Source organism: Ctenocephalides felis, unplaced genomic scaffold (assembly GCF_003426905.1).
Source record: "Ctenocephalides felis isolate EL2017-DRISC unplaced genomic scaffold, ASM342690v1 CF-g0.4_SCAFFOLD_01886, whole genome shotgun sequence".
NCBI lineage: Eukaryota > Metazoa > Arthropoda > Insecta > Siphonaptera > Pulicidae > Ctenocephalides > Ctenocephalides felis.
This window is the reverse complement of record NW_020538040.1, coordinates 43,763,369-43,783,692: the sequence shown is the minus strand read 5'-3', so window position 1 is coordinate 43,783,692 and position 20,324 is coordinate 43,763,369. Positions and strand designations below refer to the sequence as shown.

Here is a 20,324-nt window from a genome sequence, read left to right as displayed (position 1 = left end):
AGTGGAGACCGAGATGCATAGATCGTTTCTAGAAAGTTGGTAGCGCGGTCTCGGCGAGATAAATAACCATAAACCCTTGGGCTAGAAGTCAGGCACTTATAGCACGCTCATTACATTAATAATATTTTTCTTATACAGCGACAAATGTGTGCTGAAGATATTAGTAAATAGATTTCACTGTGCGAGAACAATAAGCACCTGACACAGATAGTGGCACTTTCTGATCTTGAACTCATCATAACTTATGTTTTTTCGTTTTGGTTTTATGTCAGTGGAATATTACCATACGACATCTCTAAATGCTATTTTCTATGACACTGACTTTTATCTCTTTTTTAAATAGCGAAAAAATTGATTAAGAAAATAATTGCTGGAATAAGAAATGAAATGGAAATAATTATGCATTGAATGATAAACAGGAAATATGAAAATGGTGGCAACGGGGTATTGTTCGTATTTCTAATTTCTCGTTTAAATATGAAGTTATGTTACTTAGAACAAATGTACCTCAAGAATTTACTGTGCCCACATCATTATTTTGAAGATGTGCCAAACAAATATAAGACGTTTCCAAAAAGCCAAGAAGGTGATGAAATAACAACCTTATATCTATAGACATATATAGATGTCATATGTCTTTAAACGTTTTTTCATAAAGTAATGGAATTGCTATGCACCCATGAATATATGTGGACAAGAATTCGATCTGAATCTTGTTTCTAAACATTTCCTTCGTTGCTTGGTGATTAAAGTTCTGAGCTTCCAATTAGAAGTTCCAGATTGATAGCCTCTTCAGACAGCCTGATATCAAGCAGTTCTGACATCGGCTTTTACTTGAAAATATAGATAGCAATATATTTTCGAATAAAGTCCATATCCGATATTACTACAATTTCCCAATTAGAAAAGGGACCAGATGGTTGACTTCTAATATGTCTTTAAACGTTTTTTCATAAAGTAATGGAATTGCTGTGCACCTATGAATATATGTGGACAAGACTTCGATCTGAATCTTGTTTCTAAATATTTCCTTCGTTGCTTGGTGATTAGAGTTATGAGCTTCCAATTAGAAGTTCCAGATTGATAGCCTCTTCAGACAGCTTGATATCAAGCAGTACTCACATAGGTTTTTACTTGAAAATAGATAGCAAAATGTTTTCAAGTGAAGTCCATATCCGATATTACTACAATATCCCAATTAGAAAAGTGACCAGGTGGTTAACTTCTAATAGCGTTTAGTAATAAAACTATATCTAATATAGTTTAAGGATAATCAATGGATTGCTTTATAATTAAAAAAATACAGCTACTACTTTTTTTAAAATACATAGTTACTTTGGCGAAATAAATAAGTATACCTAATATTCCATATTATTGCAAATTATTTGTGAGTTGCTTTGAAGAAGAATTTTGAAATATTGAATAAAAACGTTGCTGATATCTTACGTTGGAAAAAACAGAAAAAAACTTCATATTATTAATTTCTGACTCTACATTGGTCAGTTTAATGATGAATAGTTTTAAAGTTTATTGTTTCTCATAATATTTCATAAGCATTGCTAAACTGGTTATTCTCAGTTATTTCATTTTATCTATAAATTAATATTCAGTATCATTGTACTTTTGTTACGTAGTTATAGAATTTATTAAAACTCTCCTTCGATAATTCAGGTTGTTGGGTTACAATTTTGACCCTTGTAGCTGTGGACTGTATTAAACACTGATTTGTTTGTATATTATGTAATTGTTTCAGTTCTAATTACAATCACTGATTTGTTACTAAGTTATAATGAAAGAAGATATATTTATTTTTATTGGTTATTTACATGTTGTTAAGCGGACTTCACTTTTAGAAGTGAACAACTAGTTCAATTAAAACACTCAGCTACCCCCTCTACCAGGGGTAGCAATTATTCCGTGTAAAGCTTAATGCCCTGAAGTTTTGTCACCTTCATGGCCAATATAATAAAACGAAAAGACGTCCGAACAATCATATAATTCGAAACATTATATTAGAATTTTTACTTTAATTGATACTGTCTGGAAATTTGATGGTCTGGTATCGTTTGTGTGTCATAGTACATTATATGTCGAATATTCGTTAACAAAATCTTTCATCATCCTTCCACATAATTTGTTGAATAAAAGATTACTATGCTTCACAAGTGAATTGCTCATAATGATAGCAAGTATGAGTCTAATAATAGCACCTCATTACTTCGGAAAATAAACATGAGTGGTAAAAATAGAGTTTTCCGGTTGGATTCTGCTGGTACCTGAACGACCTGATGAATTAAATTCAATGTTCAAAATATTTAATTCATCGTTAGTATGCCGAGCTGGTTTCGAACTGTTATAGAGAATTTAGTTCAACCCGATAAAGTACCAAGGTTTTATGCTCCGGAACGTTCATTTGCAATAAGTTCCATTATTGATATATATCCATCAATAAATTTTGTATTGTTTGCTTTCAAAGAATCTAAACACAGACACTGTTGATGCTCGAGGTCTTCGTCAAAACAATACGTCCGCATTTGTGGCTCATTAGAGTACATTTGTGTGACTTGCTTACCGATGGCGATTCTATACATTTGCATAAAACGCATATATTCATTTTGCGGTTTTTGTCTATGCAAGCTTGTAAATCAATATATTGTCTATAACGCGTTTGACCTTGCATATTTTACAAAAATTTATGTTATAATACACGACTCTTGTATATATTTGAATAAGATCGTTTTAGGTTAATTGCGCATGCATCCACTATGCATTGTTTTTGTTCTTTGTATCACTTTGTTCTTTAAAAACTTCAAGAATAATAAAGTATTCTTATTTGAAAATGAGAGTGATTTATTGGTTTGCCACGTTGTAGATGTGATCTTCCAGGTCATAAATTGAAAATGTATTTGGTTTAATATATTGAATGATTTCTGAGAGGCAGGAACGGGTATGTACAGAAAACAATATTAAGTTTATCAAGTATTTACTTCTGCACTGTAGGTAAATTTTGAAATTTCAATGCGTAATTGCGTTTTTTCTCAAAATGTTAAACAGCATATCGTTTCTTCAAACTAAATGAGATATTGCTGATAGCTTGATTCAAATCCAAATATTCCGATTCCGCGTGTTGAGAAAATTTCTCTTCCTTCCCTCATGCCTTATTATCAATCATTGTAAAATTTGCAATTATACAATGAGTGGCTTCGTCTGTGGATTCGTGGTTAAAGCTACGGAATTTCAAACACAAGTTCTAGGATAGTTACCCGCTTCGGAGCCTTATGTAAAGGATTCCGGTTTTTGCTTGAAAATATTGATTGCAGTAAGTTTCCAAGTAAAAATAGCTCTTCATTGCACTATTGCTGCAATATCCCAACTAGGAAGGCAACCGTGGGGTTGTCTTCTAATAGCAGTATTAAAAAATAAAATATTTCGCGGATAGTAATGACAGAGGATTGCCTTTAACAAAATCGTAATTAGCAGTGCAAAAGGCTTAACAAACCAAAAGAAATTTAATGTGCATAAGAATAAGTGTATTTTTAATTTTAATATTTTTGGTAAATTTGTATTTTTAATATTTAATATATTCAAAGCGTGATATATTTCACATTGTGAATAAGAATTTAGGATCACGTAAATATGAATTGATCAGTAGGATCAATTAGAATATGTTGAATTTCAATCAGGGTTTACTAATAATTTGTGATTATTTTGAAATTTCTGAAATTCTTCTAAATAAAAAAGTGTAACTGGAAAGATGCCGAAATAAAATTTTTATAATTGCTTTACGATTAAGTTAATGATGAAGTCAGATCAGAAATATATTTATATTTTTTATACTCATTACGTATTTGATATATTACGCTCGATTTATTATTATGATCCTTCATTACAATTAATCATATCGTGAATTTAATTGCTTATGATAATTATTTATTGTATTGTATTAATTAAAACGATCCGTCGTCAATTTTCCAGTGCAGATTTAATTAAATTACGAAGTGGTTAATTACGTTAACTACTTTAGTTATTTGTATTAAATCATTAGCATTACTACATAATTATTATGTATGAATTATGCAATAAGAATATAACATACAGTACATTATATATAGATAACTTTTTTGCACTATATTAATTAAAAGAAATGTTGATGTTTATCAAACAACATTCCGAGAATTTTGACTTATAACGTTTGTTTACAAAATATATTTTTGAAATTAAATGAGGTCAACAATTTTTTTATTGTACCAGCTTATATGAAATATTTCATAATTATCGTGGTCTTCTGAGTGGATTGATGGTTAAGGCTATGAGATTTGGATCAGAAGTTCTTGGTTTGAAAGCCACCTCGAACAGCCTGATGTCAAACATCAATATAGTGTATATATATGCACATATGTGTATATATGTATACATATAGTATGCAGCATTGCTCTGTATAGATCAGAAACATGGACTTTCCGGATGACTAGCGGAGAGTTTTGAAATGTAAAAATAGTAGTGCGGAAGAACAAAGATATTATTGGATTCATAATGCAAAATAAACGCCTGCATATTAAGTTTTAATAATTTCAAAATGGTAAAACCGAAAGGACTTTGACAAGGGCGAATGCACAAGAATACAAGCTGAGTTGCAGTAAATGGGGGAAGAAAAGTTTAAAAAGTAGATTGTAAAAAACGAGGGAAAATGGCGAAAATAGAGCTCGCGCACTGTAAACCTGATTTAAATAAACTTATTATGAACGGAATATTAACTTACTTGCATCATAGCATCTCTATTCATTATACATTGAAATAGATTTGTGTTTATGGCCACTAACTGGTTCTTCATCACTTTGACTTCTGTGTAACTTGAATGCAATATTAATGAGCCGTTTATTACCATATCATTATTTCCACAACATCAGTAATTTTATTATTTATGCGCATATAACTGCATATTCCATTACGACTTTGTTTAATTCATTAGTCGATCGTGAGACTACAACAATTACTTTGCAATTGTGCTTACTTTACTGCATACTTATTTTATTTATCTCTTTTATTTTGTATTATTATACAGCAATAAAATGAACTATTGTCTTATCTGGTATTTATAATATAAATATATATATATATATATATATATATATATATTATATATATACTTATACTATGTATGTTAATTTTTTATATATTTTTATATATATATATATATATAATATATATATAAAAATATATAAAAAATTAACATATATATTATATATATATATATATAAAAATATATAAAAAATTAACATATATATATTATATATATATATATATATATATATATACTTTTTTTTATCTATATACTTTATGTATGTTAATTTTTTTTAAGACTGTCACATAGAATGACTGTTGTGCGGTCTATCTTCAAAGTATTAAAACTTTATTGTGTCGAATTTTAGTCGATAGTTCTATTTGAAAATTCTATTTGAGATTTTATACTAGAAGGTTAGGGCAGAAATTAATATTTTGTATGTCCAAACTAAGCAATTCTAAATAGTGGCGATAAAGTGATATAATAATCGCTTCATACATATGTATTTATTTAACTTTAACTAGTTGTTTTCATTCATTATAGTCCAGTCATTATAGTAAGTTCACCTCGGAATTCGAGATACCCAACTGTAAGTTTGTAAATACTTGTATATTGACACCCTAAAAGTTGTCTCAACACCTACATATAGTACTACGTACATCCTACCATATGTACACTAATTTGGGTGTCAATATACAAGTATTTACAGACTTACAGCTGGCTATTTCGAATTCCGAGATTCTTAACTAATTTAAGTTTAAATGACTGGACTATTAAGGTGTTTTTACTGAACCTACTGAAATGCCTTAAAGTTTACTTAGTTTTATTAATTCTTATTTTATCATGAAATTTCCATTCTTATGCGTAATTTTTTGCGTTGAATTATGATGAAGTCCGCAAGCAAAATGGCTCACCACCAACATCTCAAAATCAAATAATATTAAGAATTTTTAACAATATTTGAAAGTAGAGGACGAAAGATGTGCCACCGCCTTAAATCGGGCGACTTTGCTACCACGAGATAAATGGCCACATTCCACATTGTCAATTTTGTAATGATAGCTTTTTTTCGAGTCTTTTTCTTTTTGAGCACGGTTGTTTAGTTTACGATTAATAAAATTTTTATGTTTACGATATTTAATTGTTTCATAAGACTTTTATATTTACTATTATTTATTGTGTACAGGTAAAGGTTCAGTTGATACTTTTCACTTCACTCACATGTAAGCCTTTATAGAGGTTATATAAAAAAATATTGAATCTAACTTAAAATTAACAATACATCTTACAAAATAATTAAAAATTATGCTAAGGTTTTGTAAACCAAACAATAGTACTTCTGATCAAAACCAAAAAAACTAACAACGAAGGGAAATACTTTTTTATGAATTTTCAAATATTGCAGTTGATCTTTCGATAGCAACGTGGTAAAAGTCAAGGTGATGGGGCTAGTTATATATTTTTTTCCTTCGTCTTTCAAATATTGTTGGTAAAAAATTCTTAACTTTACTTGTTTTTGAGATATCGGTGGTTGACGTTTGTACCTGTGGACCTTTAAGCCCCGCTCTACCCTACATGAAATTATTAGTTGATCTCACGTTCTTCTACAGTTTGCTAAAATCCTTTATGCACATTATTCGATATGACGTTGATAAATGCACCTTGTAATATTGTTTCTGTTATTTGTTTCACCAGAACTCTTCCACTTCTTGTCAGTAATTTTGCGTAAATATTAATATTGCATATCATTATAAATTTATTTATTAAGCCTTGGCTTGAGCATCGTAAACACTGGCTTATTAATCTGTCAATCAATTTGCAATTAGTGTATTATTGCGCTTCGCGTGATATTTGTTTTCGTTTGTGATTCAATTCTTTACTGAGTATAATCGTATCATTTGCGATGACAAAAACTAAGGTCAGAGGTTCTTTAATAAGGCCACGATTTGACATTTTACATAAACTTAATTGGAAATATTATTTTACGAATGCCTTTGCCCATTGAGTCAACTAATCAAAATAATGAAGAAGATATAAAATATTTGCTAAAGTCAAATACATTTGAGGTAATTATCTTAAATCTTGCTAATTTTCTCTTAAAATTTATTGCAAATGTTCTATAGTTTATTTCTAAGTTGCTAAGTTCACATAATCGAATATGATTGCATGGGTATCTGCAAATTTACTATTAAAACGGTAGAATCTTTAAAGTAATTGAAATATGTAAATATATATAGTGAACTCAACATCAATTTAAATTTCAATCATTGAAATAATATATATAATATTTATTTTAGTATCGTTTCTACTCCAAGAGTACGTCTTGTCTTTTAACTTGTAATGTAATATAACTTTTATTTTTTTTTTAATTACAAACAATAAGTACAAGCTTCATATTTGCAATATATATTTTACTAAATTATAGTATTTTGTATTTCTAATATTTATATAAGATATTGTTATTTTCTTCATAATCAACTTTTTAAGTAATATCTCCAGTAAGCGCCTTTGTAAATTTAGTAAAAATAATTTTAGTTGAAATATAATTCAAACAACTATTAAAAATAAGGATTTCTTTGGACGTAAATTGGAAACCCATGACCGCCAAGCCTGGAAATATGATCACCATATTTAATTGTCAGTTTTAAATACGTTTGCATTTGATCTAATACTTAATACTATTTTATCAAATTGTACAAAATTTCAAAATAATATTACTTAGGTATTGCATAACATTTAAATACGCTTTGAAACACGTTAGTTTATTTGCCTATTATAATTATCTGAACTATCCCATTATGATTTCATTAATACAAATAACATTATCTTCAGTAATTTACGTCGAAATAATTGTTGTAAGTAAATAAATTATTAAAACAAAGTAAAGTTTGCTTTTAACGCGCCTTTAAGTAGATGTCTCAAGGTAGTAAATGTCATAAGAAATATGCATGAAATGCGAGTTAATAATTTGGAGAAATTTAAATGCGCTTATCTAGTTAACAATTGTTATTTGTTTTTTGTTTTTAATTTTTGATAAATTGAAAATAAAATTGATACTGCGATATTTATTAATAATGGCTTCAAACTATAACCAAGGTAAATCTTATGCGCTTATAGATAGAATAATACAATCTGAAATTTCATATAAACATTTCGAACACAGTAGAAATTTGTTCAGCACAGTTTTGGTTTAATTTTTGAAAACTTCACTTTGACATTTTACGCTAAATAGCTTTAGTTGAGATATATTTTTATAATATGTTTTGTTCGTCACACGAGTTAGTCATTATAAGAGGTGTCTTTTAAGTTTACCTATATAGAAATTCTTCAATACCTAAAAAGATATTTACATTAAATGTTTTGAGCTTCTTTCAGAATTGATTTATGTTAAAAATTCTGAGAATTTGTAAATAATATATATTATATTATTTCAGAGCAATCAGTGACAGCGCAGAATCTCAACGAAGAACAGTTCAGTGAGATCAGTTTGGATTCTGATAACCAGGATAACGCTCCTATATCGACCCAAGAGGAAACGAAAAGTCCGCTTCTTGATCTGGACTCGACCAATGATTCTCCGATTCAACCAGCCAGACCATCTTCTACCAACAGCAATAGTGCATTTAGTCAAGTGACAAATCAAGCCTCGCAACTAAGTGCCCAACTGTCGCAATTGCCATCAGTGGCATCTTCAGTTTTATCGTCGTTTTCAAACATTCTTGGAAGGGGCTCAGGCAGTCCTGCCAATAACCAGCCTAAACAACCAGACGCATACAAATCACCACTCGATAATTTAGGAGTGGATTCAGGCAACCAACAGTAAGTCGAGATTGTTCTGTAATGATGTTCATGATAAAATATATTTAAAACTAGTGCATGGGATTTTTAAAAATTTCGTGAAAAAATTAGAAAAATCCATTTTTTTTGAAAATTTCAACATTTTTTGAAAACTTTGAAACTTTTTGAAAATTTTAATTTTTTTGATCCTTACTGTCAAAATAGATGAAACCCATATAAATGGAAACAAAATTGGTACTTATTATTGAAATCTCTATAAAATAACTGATAATTTTATGTGCATATGTCTAATGATCATTGTTGACTTCCAAATGGCATTTTTTTGAATTTCTGAACTACAAAACCACTACATAGAAATTTAACCAATTCTTTATCACATCAATACAACTTGTATTGATGTGATAAAGAATTGGTTAAATTTCTATGTAGTGGTTTTGTAGTTCAGAAATTCAAAAAAACGCCATTTGGCAGTCAACAATGATCATTAGACATATGCACATAAAATTATCAGATATTTTATAGAGATTTCAATAATGTATTATACAAGTGATGTGTATTTTAAATCATTCAAATCAGATGCTCCCTCAAAAACTTAATTTCTATTTTCCGGCTGGACCAATCTTAGCCAAAAACTAATCAGCACGTCACTTTATCAATAGGAATCAAATGCTTCAAATCAAATAATTCAAATCGGTTGATACGTGCTTCCGAAAACGTGAACGAAATATTGTATCCACATGCATAAACGCACATCAATTTTTTCTAAGGTACACGTGCTTCCAAATTGATCAGAAGACAGCTGGAAAATCCAAGAACAGCTAGGAATTTCTAAATATTTTGTCTTTCTTGTAGAAGCTTAGACTTCATTTCTTAGAGAATTTTCTACAACTGATCTCTTTTCTTAAAGTGTAATATGATTAGACTAATCTATCAATGCTCAACGTAGTATTTATGTCCTGTATGAGTTTGAAGCTGTTCTATTCATATTGTCAAAAAGCTATGCATTTGAGGGCAATTCTTAATGAAATCTTTATTAACAAATGTTTAAACGCAAACGAACAGAAGAATCACAATTTGTCAACTGACACAAAAATAACAATGGCGTTTCTTAGTAACCAAGATAAAACAATTGACAACGCTAAATTTGAGACGACAGTAGGATCCCTTCTGAACGCGAATTTTGTTCTGACACAATAGGCCCTGTTAATCACGGACTGTGTAGTATAAGATTATTGAATTAGTTTAATTAAATCATAATGTTGTTAAGTAGAATTAAACGGTAAGTTTTAACGTAAGCGGTATGGCATACACACACATATATCAATTCCGACTAAAAGCTTATGTTTGTCACCATATAAATGGTTTGGTGTAAACACCAAGAAAATTGTCAAATAGCTTAATTGTTGATCTTCGTCCATTTAAATATGATAGAAAGTCGTAAATATCTATTATTTGTATTGTTTATGCTTTTACTATTGTATTATTTATCCCCCTAGTTAATTTATAGTGTGTTAAATTTTTTTTTTGACAGCCAATTGCTGTTTGCCATTAGAGGTTAATCATCCGTCAATGATATTATACAATCGTACAGAAAACTAATCATTTCGATTCCAATATTTTGGGATAAGTCGAATTTAATGCTAAATTAATGCAATGAAAATGTTCAATTTTCTTTATAATTATCTTGAAAGCAAAATAGCACTTAAGCCAGTCAGTAGTCAAAACTTTTTGAACACAACATTTTCAGATATTTGATGGGTAGGGTGGAAATGCGGGACTGTCCCGGCCAAACCGGTACTTCTGGTCACCTTAACTTATGCCAATTATGACCATTATAATTATAATGCTTACATTTCACTTTCATCATACTCACTGATGGTGACATAAAATTATATCTTGAAACGTATGGAAAAATAAATCTCTAAAAAAATTATTTGTATTTGTATATATATATATATATATATATATATATATATATATATATGTGAATATATATGAAGTTTAACTTATTTTTATTATTGAATACTCTTTATTACATTACAGAAGCCCCGTGCCTTTGTTATCAGCTAATCCATCAGCATTAACTGGCATAGATCAAAATAGGCCGCCTAGTACTTCAGGAGTAGTACCACCGCCAGTACCATTATTTCCGCCTGGGCAATGCTCTCAATCTAACAATCAGAAACCTCCACGTATGTTGCTTCACATCTTGATATAATATATTTAGTTGTATTGCTACTTATATATTTGCTACTTATAATTGATTTCTTATTTCATTGTTTATTTATATATATATTTTTGTATTCCAGCTGTGGGAAATACTTTTCGCTTAGGGGGAATCAAAAAGAAAACGTATGCCCAAATCCCAGGTTTGAATACATCGCACGTGCAACAATTAGTTGACGCTCCCTTGCAATCTAATTCAGTATTACCAAATTCCTCGCAGTCACTTCCTACTAATTTTTTAAATCCAGATACGATACCTTCTAGTTCCGTTCCTTCACCAGGCGCATTTTCTCAATCCTCTGAAGTTGCCTCAGTCCAACCTGCTAATTTTTTTCAACCTTCCCAATACATTTCTTCTCCTACTGATAATAATCAACTCGAGGCACTACAAACTTCTCAAAAATTTCCTGACATTCCAAAAGTCCAACAAGAACAAGCTATTACAAACCCGTCATTTTATGCACCGCCTAGTTCTACTAATCAATCTCAGTCTTTTACTTTAAACACCGGTTTACCTCCGCCACCAATATCTAGTATTCCACAAACTACACCCGTTTCTTCCTTTTTTAATCCTACACCGCAATCAACATATGCTTCGAAAATTGTTCCCACACAGACGATACCTTCACAATATGAACCGCCATTGTCACTAAATCAGAATACTTATAATAGTTTTTCTTCACCTATACCGTTTATTTCAAGTGCAGCTCATAAAGAAAACAGCCCAATTCCTTCTAGCATATCTCATTTTCAATCACCTAATAACTTGCAGCACACCGATGCCAGTCAACAACAACTGACTTGCAATTTACCTAAATCTAATTATCCACAAGCGGGAAGTTATTCTTCTACATCTAATGTAACAGTTTTTAATCCAGCGTTAGCTGCTAACACATGTACAACAAGCGAAGTGCCTAATATTTCTTCCGCACCTCCAAATATCTTACCACCTCCTCCTACAAAATCTTCTCTAAATGCGAAAATAGACAGTAATTTACCATCAAATACTCAAACCTCTATTCCTGGCCGAAATCCTTTCAGTATTCACTCGATCTCCAAAAATCGTGCGCCTCCATCGATTCCTACAGCGGATAGTATTGCATTTTTCAATCCCAACCTTGTGAAACATGAGACAGAATTAAAGAATTCACAAAAGGTTTCAATTAATACATCTGAACTGTATAATATTTCGGCACATAATGCTCCAATTGTTGTATCTGCACGAGAATATTGTCCAGGCAGTAAAGTTGAATCGTCATCGGTAAGACCTGTTGAAAATGCCCCTCCAGTGAGTGACGTAGCACCATTTCTGACAGTGTCTCCTGAATCAGAGCAAAGCGTTCTACGATCTTTGGCGCCAGTTAATACTACCAAACCACCAGTCTCATCTTTTTTCCCACCAACTTCTAAAGAACAAGTGATTAATGCTGTGAATTTGGTTCAAAATCCTCCACAATCGCAAGATAATAGCAGAAAAAGTAGCTATCAAGAATCTCAAAGTGCTAGTTCATATTTTAATCAAGCTGCGGACATTAATAAGTTTAACGATGTGTCTAACAAAAATGCAGTAACTTCGAATAATCATGCGGCTCCGACAATACCTCAATCCTTCTTCAACATTGCGAGCAACGTTAATAGCACTAATGTAACAAATCAACAGCCGCATTATACAGCTGGTCAACAGCCGCCCGTACCGAAACCTAACATTACACAGTCGTGCCGAATTACATCGGTGCCCCCGATTAGGACTACCGCTTTCGCTTCGACCAGTTTTGGAAATATGGAAAATACGCCGCCAACCGAAGCACCGGTATGAATTATCTGTTGTTTTATAGCCACAGTTTATTGTCCGATAATTAATTAAAATTGTTTATATGTTAGGTATATGAGCCAGTAACTCATCACTGGTTTCATAAAAGAGAAGTTGACAGTAAAGTTATATGGACACCTTTTTCACAAATTGATTCAGCTGCGCTTGAAAAAGCCTTTCTATCAGGTAATCAACGAAACTTTTTTTCAAATCATAAAATATTTGAATGGACGTTAAATTTAGACAATCAGATAGAAGACTTTTTATAATTAGGAAGCTAAATAATTGTCCTAATTACAATATCTTTAAATCTAATAAATTTATCATAGTCTTATTCTAGATAAGTCAATTTCCGTTGCATTCAATTTGAGAAATTTAATCAACAAATTTTAATTATTTTGTTTCCAGGAAGTAGGAATGTGACAGTTGCAACAGATGGAGGTCGTTACGATGTAAATGTTACTGAACGAACCAGGTCGCCCGTATATTGGCCAGGCGAAGTCACTAACGTGCGAAGGTGCTCGTGGTTCTTTAAAGCTATCGATTCCAGATTTATGCCCTATGAAGAGAATATTGCTGATTTACTGGAGGTGATTAATAAATATACTATTATTCAAGCTTGTGTGAATCTATCATTTATTCAATAGATTCTTGAAAATTTTAATAAAGCTTAGGTACTTGTTAACTATATATATGAAGGAGAAGTTTATGTTTTCACAAAAAAATCTGAATTGCTAATTTTGTTTTCTCGACGTTTCAAGTCATTCTTGATTGTTTTAAACCAAATTTGGAAAGTGCAATTTTTTTCATAATTTTTTGCATTTTCGTAAAAAATTCTGATCTGACTTTGAAAACTCAAAAACTGTTCTAAAGATAATTTGGAAATCATGTTAAGTACCTTTTGGCAAAGATCGGTCGTGTTGTTTCCTCGTAATTGATTATTAAAATTTTAATGAATCTTTGTCTGGCGATAGGGTTCATCAATATTGATCTTAACTAGTCTTAACGAGTATACTAAAATATACTTACTTAAAGTTTAGATGAAGTATTAAGTTTGGATTGAGGGGCATGTTCGTTTTCAATAATGTTTTGAAATTTTATCCAATATTTCTCTACAGCAACTCTTTATACTTATAAATTAATATATTGATATCTTATTGATTAAGTCGATTATTTACACATTTCAGGAAGTATATGCAACTTTGCTTAAAACAAAATGCTCCTAGGTATAGCATTATTTAAGTTTGTTTGCATCAATAATTTATTCAGTTGCTTGGTATTGATTTTTTGTATTAAAAAATTTATATTTATATGATAAAAATGATAAGTTTCATCTTATGTCTAAATGTGAGTTTTTGTTATTATTTCAGGCCGAATATCGAAATTGCACGGAACTCAATTCATGGCATCGTCGAATTGAACTACCTTACGATGAATCCGTAATGCTACATGGTCCTACTGTTCTAGTACATTTTTTGCGAAGTGCAGAACCTCAAGATACTTGGACAAACGGAGCTCAAACAGCTAACAGACCTCGAATTGTTAAAAGAGGTGTATTGGATTTCGAATTGGACAAAGGGGAACCAACAAAAGTTGATCATCTATTGTTCCTTGTACATGGAATAGGATCAGTTTGTGATCTGAAATTCAGAACTGTTGAAGAAGTCGGTATGTTTCTAGAATAAATTACTTTTAACTAATCATTTTTTATATCAAACACTAAGTTTCTTTATCTGATTTTACTCCACTCAATATTGATGATAGTTATATCAAATAATTTAGTATTGAACTTGTTTTTTTCACTAATATTAATTGATGCTTATTGTTAGTGTTAATATATGATAATCTTTAATATAACTTGAAGATACCCTTATTTATCAAAATTATTATTTTAGTTGACGAGTTTCGCGGAATATCATTACAACTGGTACAATCCCACTATCGATCAGCTTGTGAGAGTGGACTTGTAAATCGAATAGAAGTTCTTCCTGTCAGTTGGCATGGCTCGCTTCACTCTTCAGAAACCGGAATTGATGATAAATTGAAAGCAATCACTTTAGAATCTATTCCAAAACTGAGAGAGTTTACTAATGGCACTCTACTCGATGTTCTGTTCTACACCAGCCCTGTATTTTGTCAGACTATCATGCAAACTGTGGGCAACGAGCTAAACAGACTATATTCTTTGTTTTTGCAAAGAAATCCTGGCTATAATGGAGGTGTTTCCTTAGGTGGTCATAGTTTGGGGTCATTGATTTTGTTTGATCTCTTATGTCACCAAACTCCGCCAGAAGAATCTGTGAAAGAAAATCATAGTACTGATTCTGAAATGGAATCACATGTAAGTTATGATAAAACTGTATAATCAGATCTATTTAAAAAAATCAATAAATTCAAATGAGTATTCTCCATAAGTCATTTACGGAAACTCAATAACACTTTTTGGTATTTTTAGTTTGTGTACTCATAGGATTTATATGAAATAAAATGAATATCATTATTTTATCTGAATTATAAAATCTTCTCAGAAACTCATATTTTTTAGTACTGTATAAACAATTTTAGCAGTTGTGTTAAAATTTTCTTCATTTTGAAATATTGAATTCTAATAAACTACAAAAATAGATGGAGATGCATTTAGTATGATATAAATATGTAATATATTAAAATATATATCAGTGTATATATTATAAAATGCTTTGTTTTACAGGAAGATGATAAGGTTGCGCCTTTAAATGAAAGGAAACCTTTAAAGAGAGCACTTTCTAAGCGAATTAACTATGTTATTGGCCATGCAGGAACAGGGCAACCCTTCATAAAATATCCACAATTATCTTTTCATCCTAATACATTTTTTGCTCTTGGATCACCTTTAGGTAATAATGGAAACATTAGTCATAAATAACTAACTTGTTTGCGTGTACAGCCTAATTATTTACATATCGATCAGTGCTAATATTTCAAAAATATTAATAACATTTTCTATAGTATAATATCCATTACAATTTTTATTTGGAACTTTGATTCATGATAAAATTTGAGTATCAATTTTTTTGTTTTATTTATCAACACATGCAAGAAATGCATATTTTATTAAGTTATATTTATTAAGTAAGCAAATATTTGTAAACTCATTTTTGTGTCTATCAGTTATCAATATCAACTAAAATAAATGCATATTTTATTGTAAAATATTGGCTATATATCGAAGTACATACTATTTTTTATTTTATAGGTATGTTTGTAACAATCAGAGGTATTGACACTCTTGGCCTTGACTTTTCGCTTCCCACATGCCCTGGATTTTTCAACATTTTTCATCCATATGATCCTGTGGCTTATCGAGTTGAAGCTCTAATAAATCCTTCATTGAAAAATGTACGACCTGTATTGATTCCACATCATAAAGGCAGAAAAAGAATGCACTTAGAATTGAAAGAAACTATGTCTAGAGTTGGTGCTGATTTAAAGAATCGGCTGATGGATTCTGTTAAAAATACATGGAATTCGGTGTATCAGATAGCAATGTTCAAGGGCACACAGACCTTAGATGATGTAGTAGATAAAGTAAGTAGTATTTAGCTATGAAAAAATTTGGTGAAAAACTTGATTTTCTGATTTCAACTCACCAAGAAGTAATATTGCAAATGTGTCCAATGGATTATTATTGTTACTGGCTTCAATTATTCATTTACATAAGTTTTAAATACCTAAAGCATAAAAGATATGGGCGCAATACAATACGAAATGAGCCCCATCGTGGTTCTTAAATAATTTCATTCGAAAGCTCTTTTCTAAATAAATTGACATAACAATTACCAACTTCCCACCTCATCACTATCAGAATGCGCCCATTCTCTTTGAGATTTACGATTAGAAACTACATTAAAATAATTTAAAAATTTAAATAAAACATTTTATTGTATAAATTTTTTAGAGAGAGAGAATGAGGCAGTAATATGCAAATTATAAAACTTACAATTATTTTTTTAAAATTTAATCATTTTTTTCAGGCTTTGAGGCAAGAATTGCAAATGAAATATTCTTCTACTTCATCTTTGGACTCTGATGGCGAAAACAAGGCTGACGAAAACTTAGACGAAACGAGCTTACCTCTTGGAAAGCTGAATCAAGGTCGAAGAGTAGATTATGTACTCCAAGAGGCTCCACTGGAATTTTTCAATGAGTATATATTTGCGCTCACAAGCCATGTGTGTTACTGGTATGTTTATTGTCATTAATATGTTAAAATTATTATTGGTAGATATTTTTGTTGTATATAGAGATCATTGTAATTTTTTTAATTAATAATATATATTTTAGGGAATCGGAAGACACTATGTTAATAATCATTAAAGAAATTTATTCCTCTTTGGGAGCAACTACAGATAGTCAGATTCCGCAGCAAACAATGACCATTGAAAGGCCAGTATACGTACAAAATGATGTTGTTCAGCAACAAAACCCAGTGGAATCATGTTCCACAAGTTTTAGTCCAAGGCAAGAAATGTCTAGCGCAGGATTCAGTAAATAAAAACTGATAATTGTTTTTATTAATAAATATATTTAAATGTACATACCGAAATTTTACATTACTGTTAATATTATCATAAATATTTAACTGGTTATTGTATCATAGCAGCTAGTTGCTATTAGTATAGAAAAGCTTTATATTTAATGTTAACAAAACAATATCTATTTAATGGATGCTTCAATTAATTATAAGAATTTTACAGGTAATTTTAATGATATGTTGAATAACTGTTTTAACAGATAATTTAATAGATTTATTAAGAAAATTAATGTAATAAATATGAATTAAAAAGTGGTTGATCTTTCTAACATTATTTGTTGTTTTGAAAATTTAAGGCAAAAAATGTTATAATTCAGTTCCTTTATTATTTTTACCTTTCATCATTTCTCTGCAATATCTCATTTCCTTCAATTACTATTTTTCGAAGTAGCTTTGAATTATGATAGACAAAAATTGCTTAAGGTACGTATTAGTCAAATTTTATTTCTTTGGAAAAATTGTCAATCCTTGATAATGAAGTCAATTTAAAATTTGCAAAATGACAATGAAAATGGTTTTGGGTATCTGTTGCAAGTGTTAAAGCTATTACTGTTTGAATATAAGTATTTTTATTTGTTATTATGTTTATAGTTATAGGAACCTGACTGAGAATAATAATGTTTCAATATAGCCAATTCAAATAACAATTAACCAATTGACGGGCTGGAGTACTTTGTGATACTCAACTATCGGGCGTATTAAATCAATTATAATCGAAAAAAAATGTTTACTTTAATACTTTCATACATTGACTTGTTTATATTAGTTCATTTTTTAAAACGACAAATGTCTGCTATAAATAATTATTTTGATTGAAGATATTGTGCTATAAATATCTATACAATTGTCAACTCATATGTAATTTTACTACACAGGTTTATATTTTTTTTTTACTTAAAATCTAAATTAGTTTCGATTAGTTCCGATCAGCAGATAATTTTCATAGGATTTTCATGATTACATTTTCAAATAATTAAAATGGATTCTAATTTGACAAGTGAAATGTCAAAGTGAATCGCGCCGTATTTTGCAGTCTTCACGTGTCATTTAGCGTCGCAACTGGGGTTGGTCCACGTGCACAGGCTTGTCAATAAGGTTTTGGAAATAACAAATTTCTAACCCAATAATAAAATATCCACATTACCCAAAATTCTTTGAGCATTTTACATCTAAACATGTTTCTATCACATAGTTGTATAAAATCGAAATAATTAAATTTAGACGCTAAAAATTTTTTATATCGTTAGTGTTGTTAGTGTGTTATTGAAACGTAACGTCAAATCCATTTGCACAAATAAATTTCAATATATTTGTGATAAAGTGATAACCAGTGGTGAACAATGTGAAACAGTGATGAACAGTTTAGTAACATCAAATTGTAGTAATAAATAAATTTTACTAATTACTTATTCTTCGTGAACTTGAAGTGGACTAGGGACCAATATATAACACACGATGGTATGTTTCAGTAGATCTAAGGCCTGTTATATTTATACTTATTATCAAAATGCATTTTAAATTGCGTAGTTTTATTATCAAATATAAAATATTTATAAGTGCCTTTTAATTAGAGGCAGAAGTTTGTTTTCTTCAGAAAATCCGAGTCGTTGTTATTAACATGTTTTCAAGTCGTTCTGACTCATTTATTTAGGATCAAAATTTGAAAAAGTATGGGTGTGTATATATATGAACCAAAAGGGTATGGGCTTGTTTCCACATAGAATTGGCCCCACCCTGGTATCTAAATGATTTTGATGCCATTTTATAGGTATTTTCGAGAAAATTCGAAATACCAAATTTCAAATCCGTAGCTCATCATTTGGCCGAGATATCATTGAAAATATGGCCCCTTTTTTCAAAGTCGTTTTTTGTCGCAACTTGTAAAAGACACGACAAACAAATTACGCAATTTTATTCACATTGGTGTGTACTATATTATTAATAACAAATATTGTCTAATAATTATTTTTAGTGCATGAAAAGGAGGAAATATTTTTTTGTTTTGAATTTTCGGGTAGTGCGCTTGTTTGTACTAATTTTTAATTAGCATCATTAGAAAGGCTATTCAATTTTCTTTTGTTGTCCAAAATTTTGTTTTATTTAATGTGGTAGAACACATTCAAAAGTAGAAAAAACCTGAGCAAGTGCGCGTTCGCGCTCATATAACACCCTTGTAAGTCGTCTCTCATTTGAAACGACAATATTTCTTTGTTAAACATTTTTAATGAAACACAAGATATATACACTTTTATTTTGAATAATTATATATTTATATGTATACGTATAATAATAATTATATTTATGTGTAATTAAGTATATATTATTTATATATTGCACAAGTATATTATATGATTAATATTTTATACAATTATCACTAAATAAATAAAAAATGATCGATAAAAAATAAACATAATAATTGTATATCGGCATATGATTTATTCATGCTACAGCAATGTATAAGAATGCAAGTATAAGTCTTTTATTAAATATTTTAAATAATATCTTGAAGTTTTTTTAAGTTAAATTATTTATAAAAATATATTGAATAAAATATTTCTACCTATAAATACTCATAATAATTGTTGAACTATCATACTATTGTGCATCATCCTTAATTAAAACAATATTTGAAATATTTTTGTTAGAAATCGTTTTAATTTTTGGCAAAGATCTTCCCGGCAGTATTCTTTTCAATCATTAAATATTTGTTCTCGTAGTTTCAACAACACTCTTTATATTATATTTTTGTTTTATATTTTTATATTATATTATATTTTTATATTATATTATATTTTTATATTAATAATTGGAATTGCGGCTTGCGCTTTTAGAACATTTATCTTGTATGCGTTAGA

The 20,324-nt window shown here is 29.8% G+C and overlaps 1 protein-coding gene across 1 annotated transcript in view; it reads left to right on the top strand.

Annotated features, from left to right (window-relative positions):
• Window positions 1-17,499, top strand: part of LOC113378581 (SEC23-interacting protein-like) — a 93,667-nt gene extending 76,168 nt beyond the window's left edge. The window contains exons 2-12 of the mRNA XM_026619125.1: window positions 8,497-8,881; window positions 10,904-11,052; window positions 11,170-12,896; window positions 12,968-13,082; window positions 13,305-13,486; window positions 14,267-14,564; window positions 14,792-15,237; window positions 15,607-15,772; window positions 16,132-16,463; window positions 16,910-17,118; window positions 17,220-17,499. Of these exons, the coding sequence (XP_026474910.1) occupies window positions 8,497-8,881; window positions 10,904-11,052; window positions 11,170-12,896; window positions 12,968-13,082; window positions 13,305-13,486; window positions 14,267-14,564; window positions 14,792-15,237; window positions 15,607-15,772; window positions 16,132-16,463; window positions 16,910-17,118; window positions 17,220-17,430 (4,220 nt within the window). The 3' untranslated portion in view covers window positions 17,431-17,499. The remainder of the gene's footprint in view (window positions 1-8,496; window positions 8,882-10,903; window positions 11,053-11,169; window positions 12,897-12,967; window positions 13,083-13,304; window positions 13,487-14,266; window positions 14,565-14,791; window positions 15,238-15,606; window positions 15,773-16,131; window positions 16,464-16,909; window positions 17,119-17,219) is intronic.
• Window positions 17,500-20,324: the final 2,825 nt, after the last annotated feature.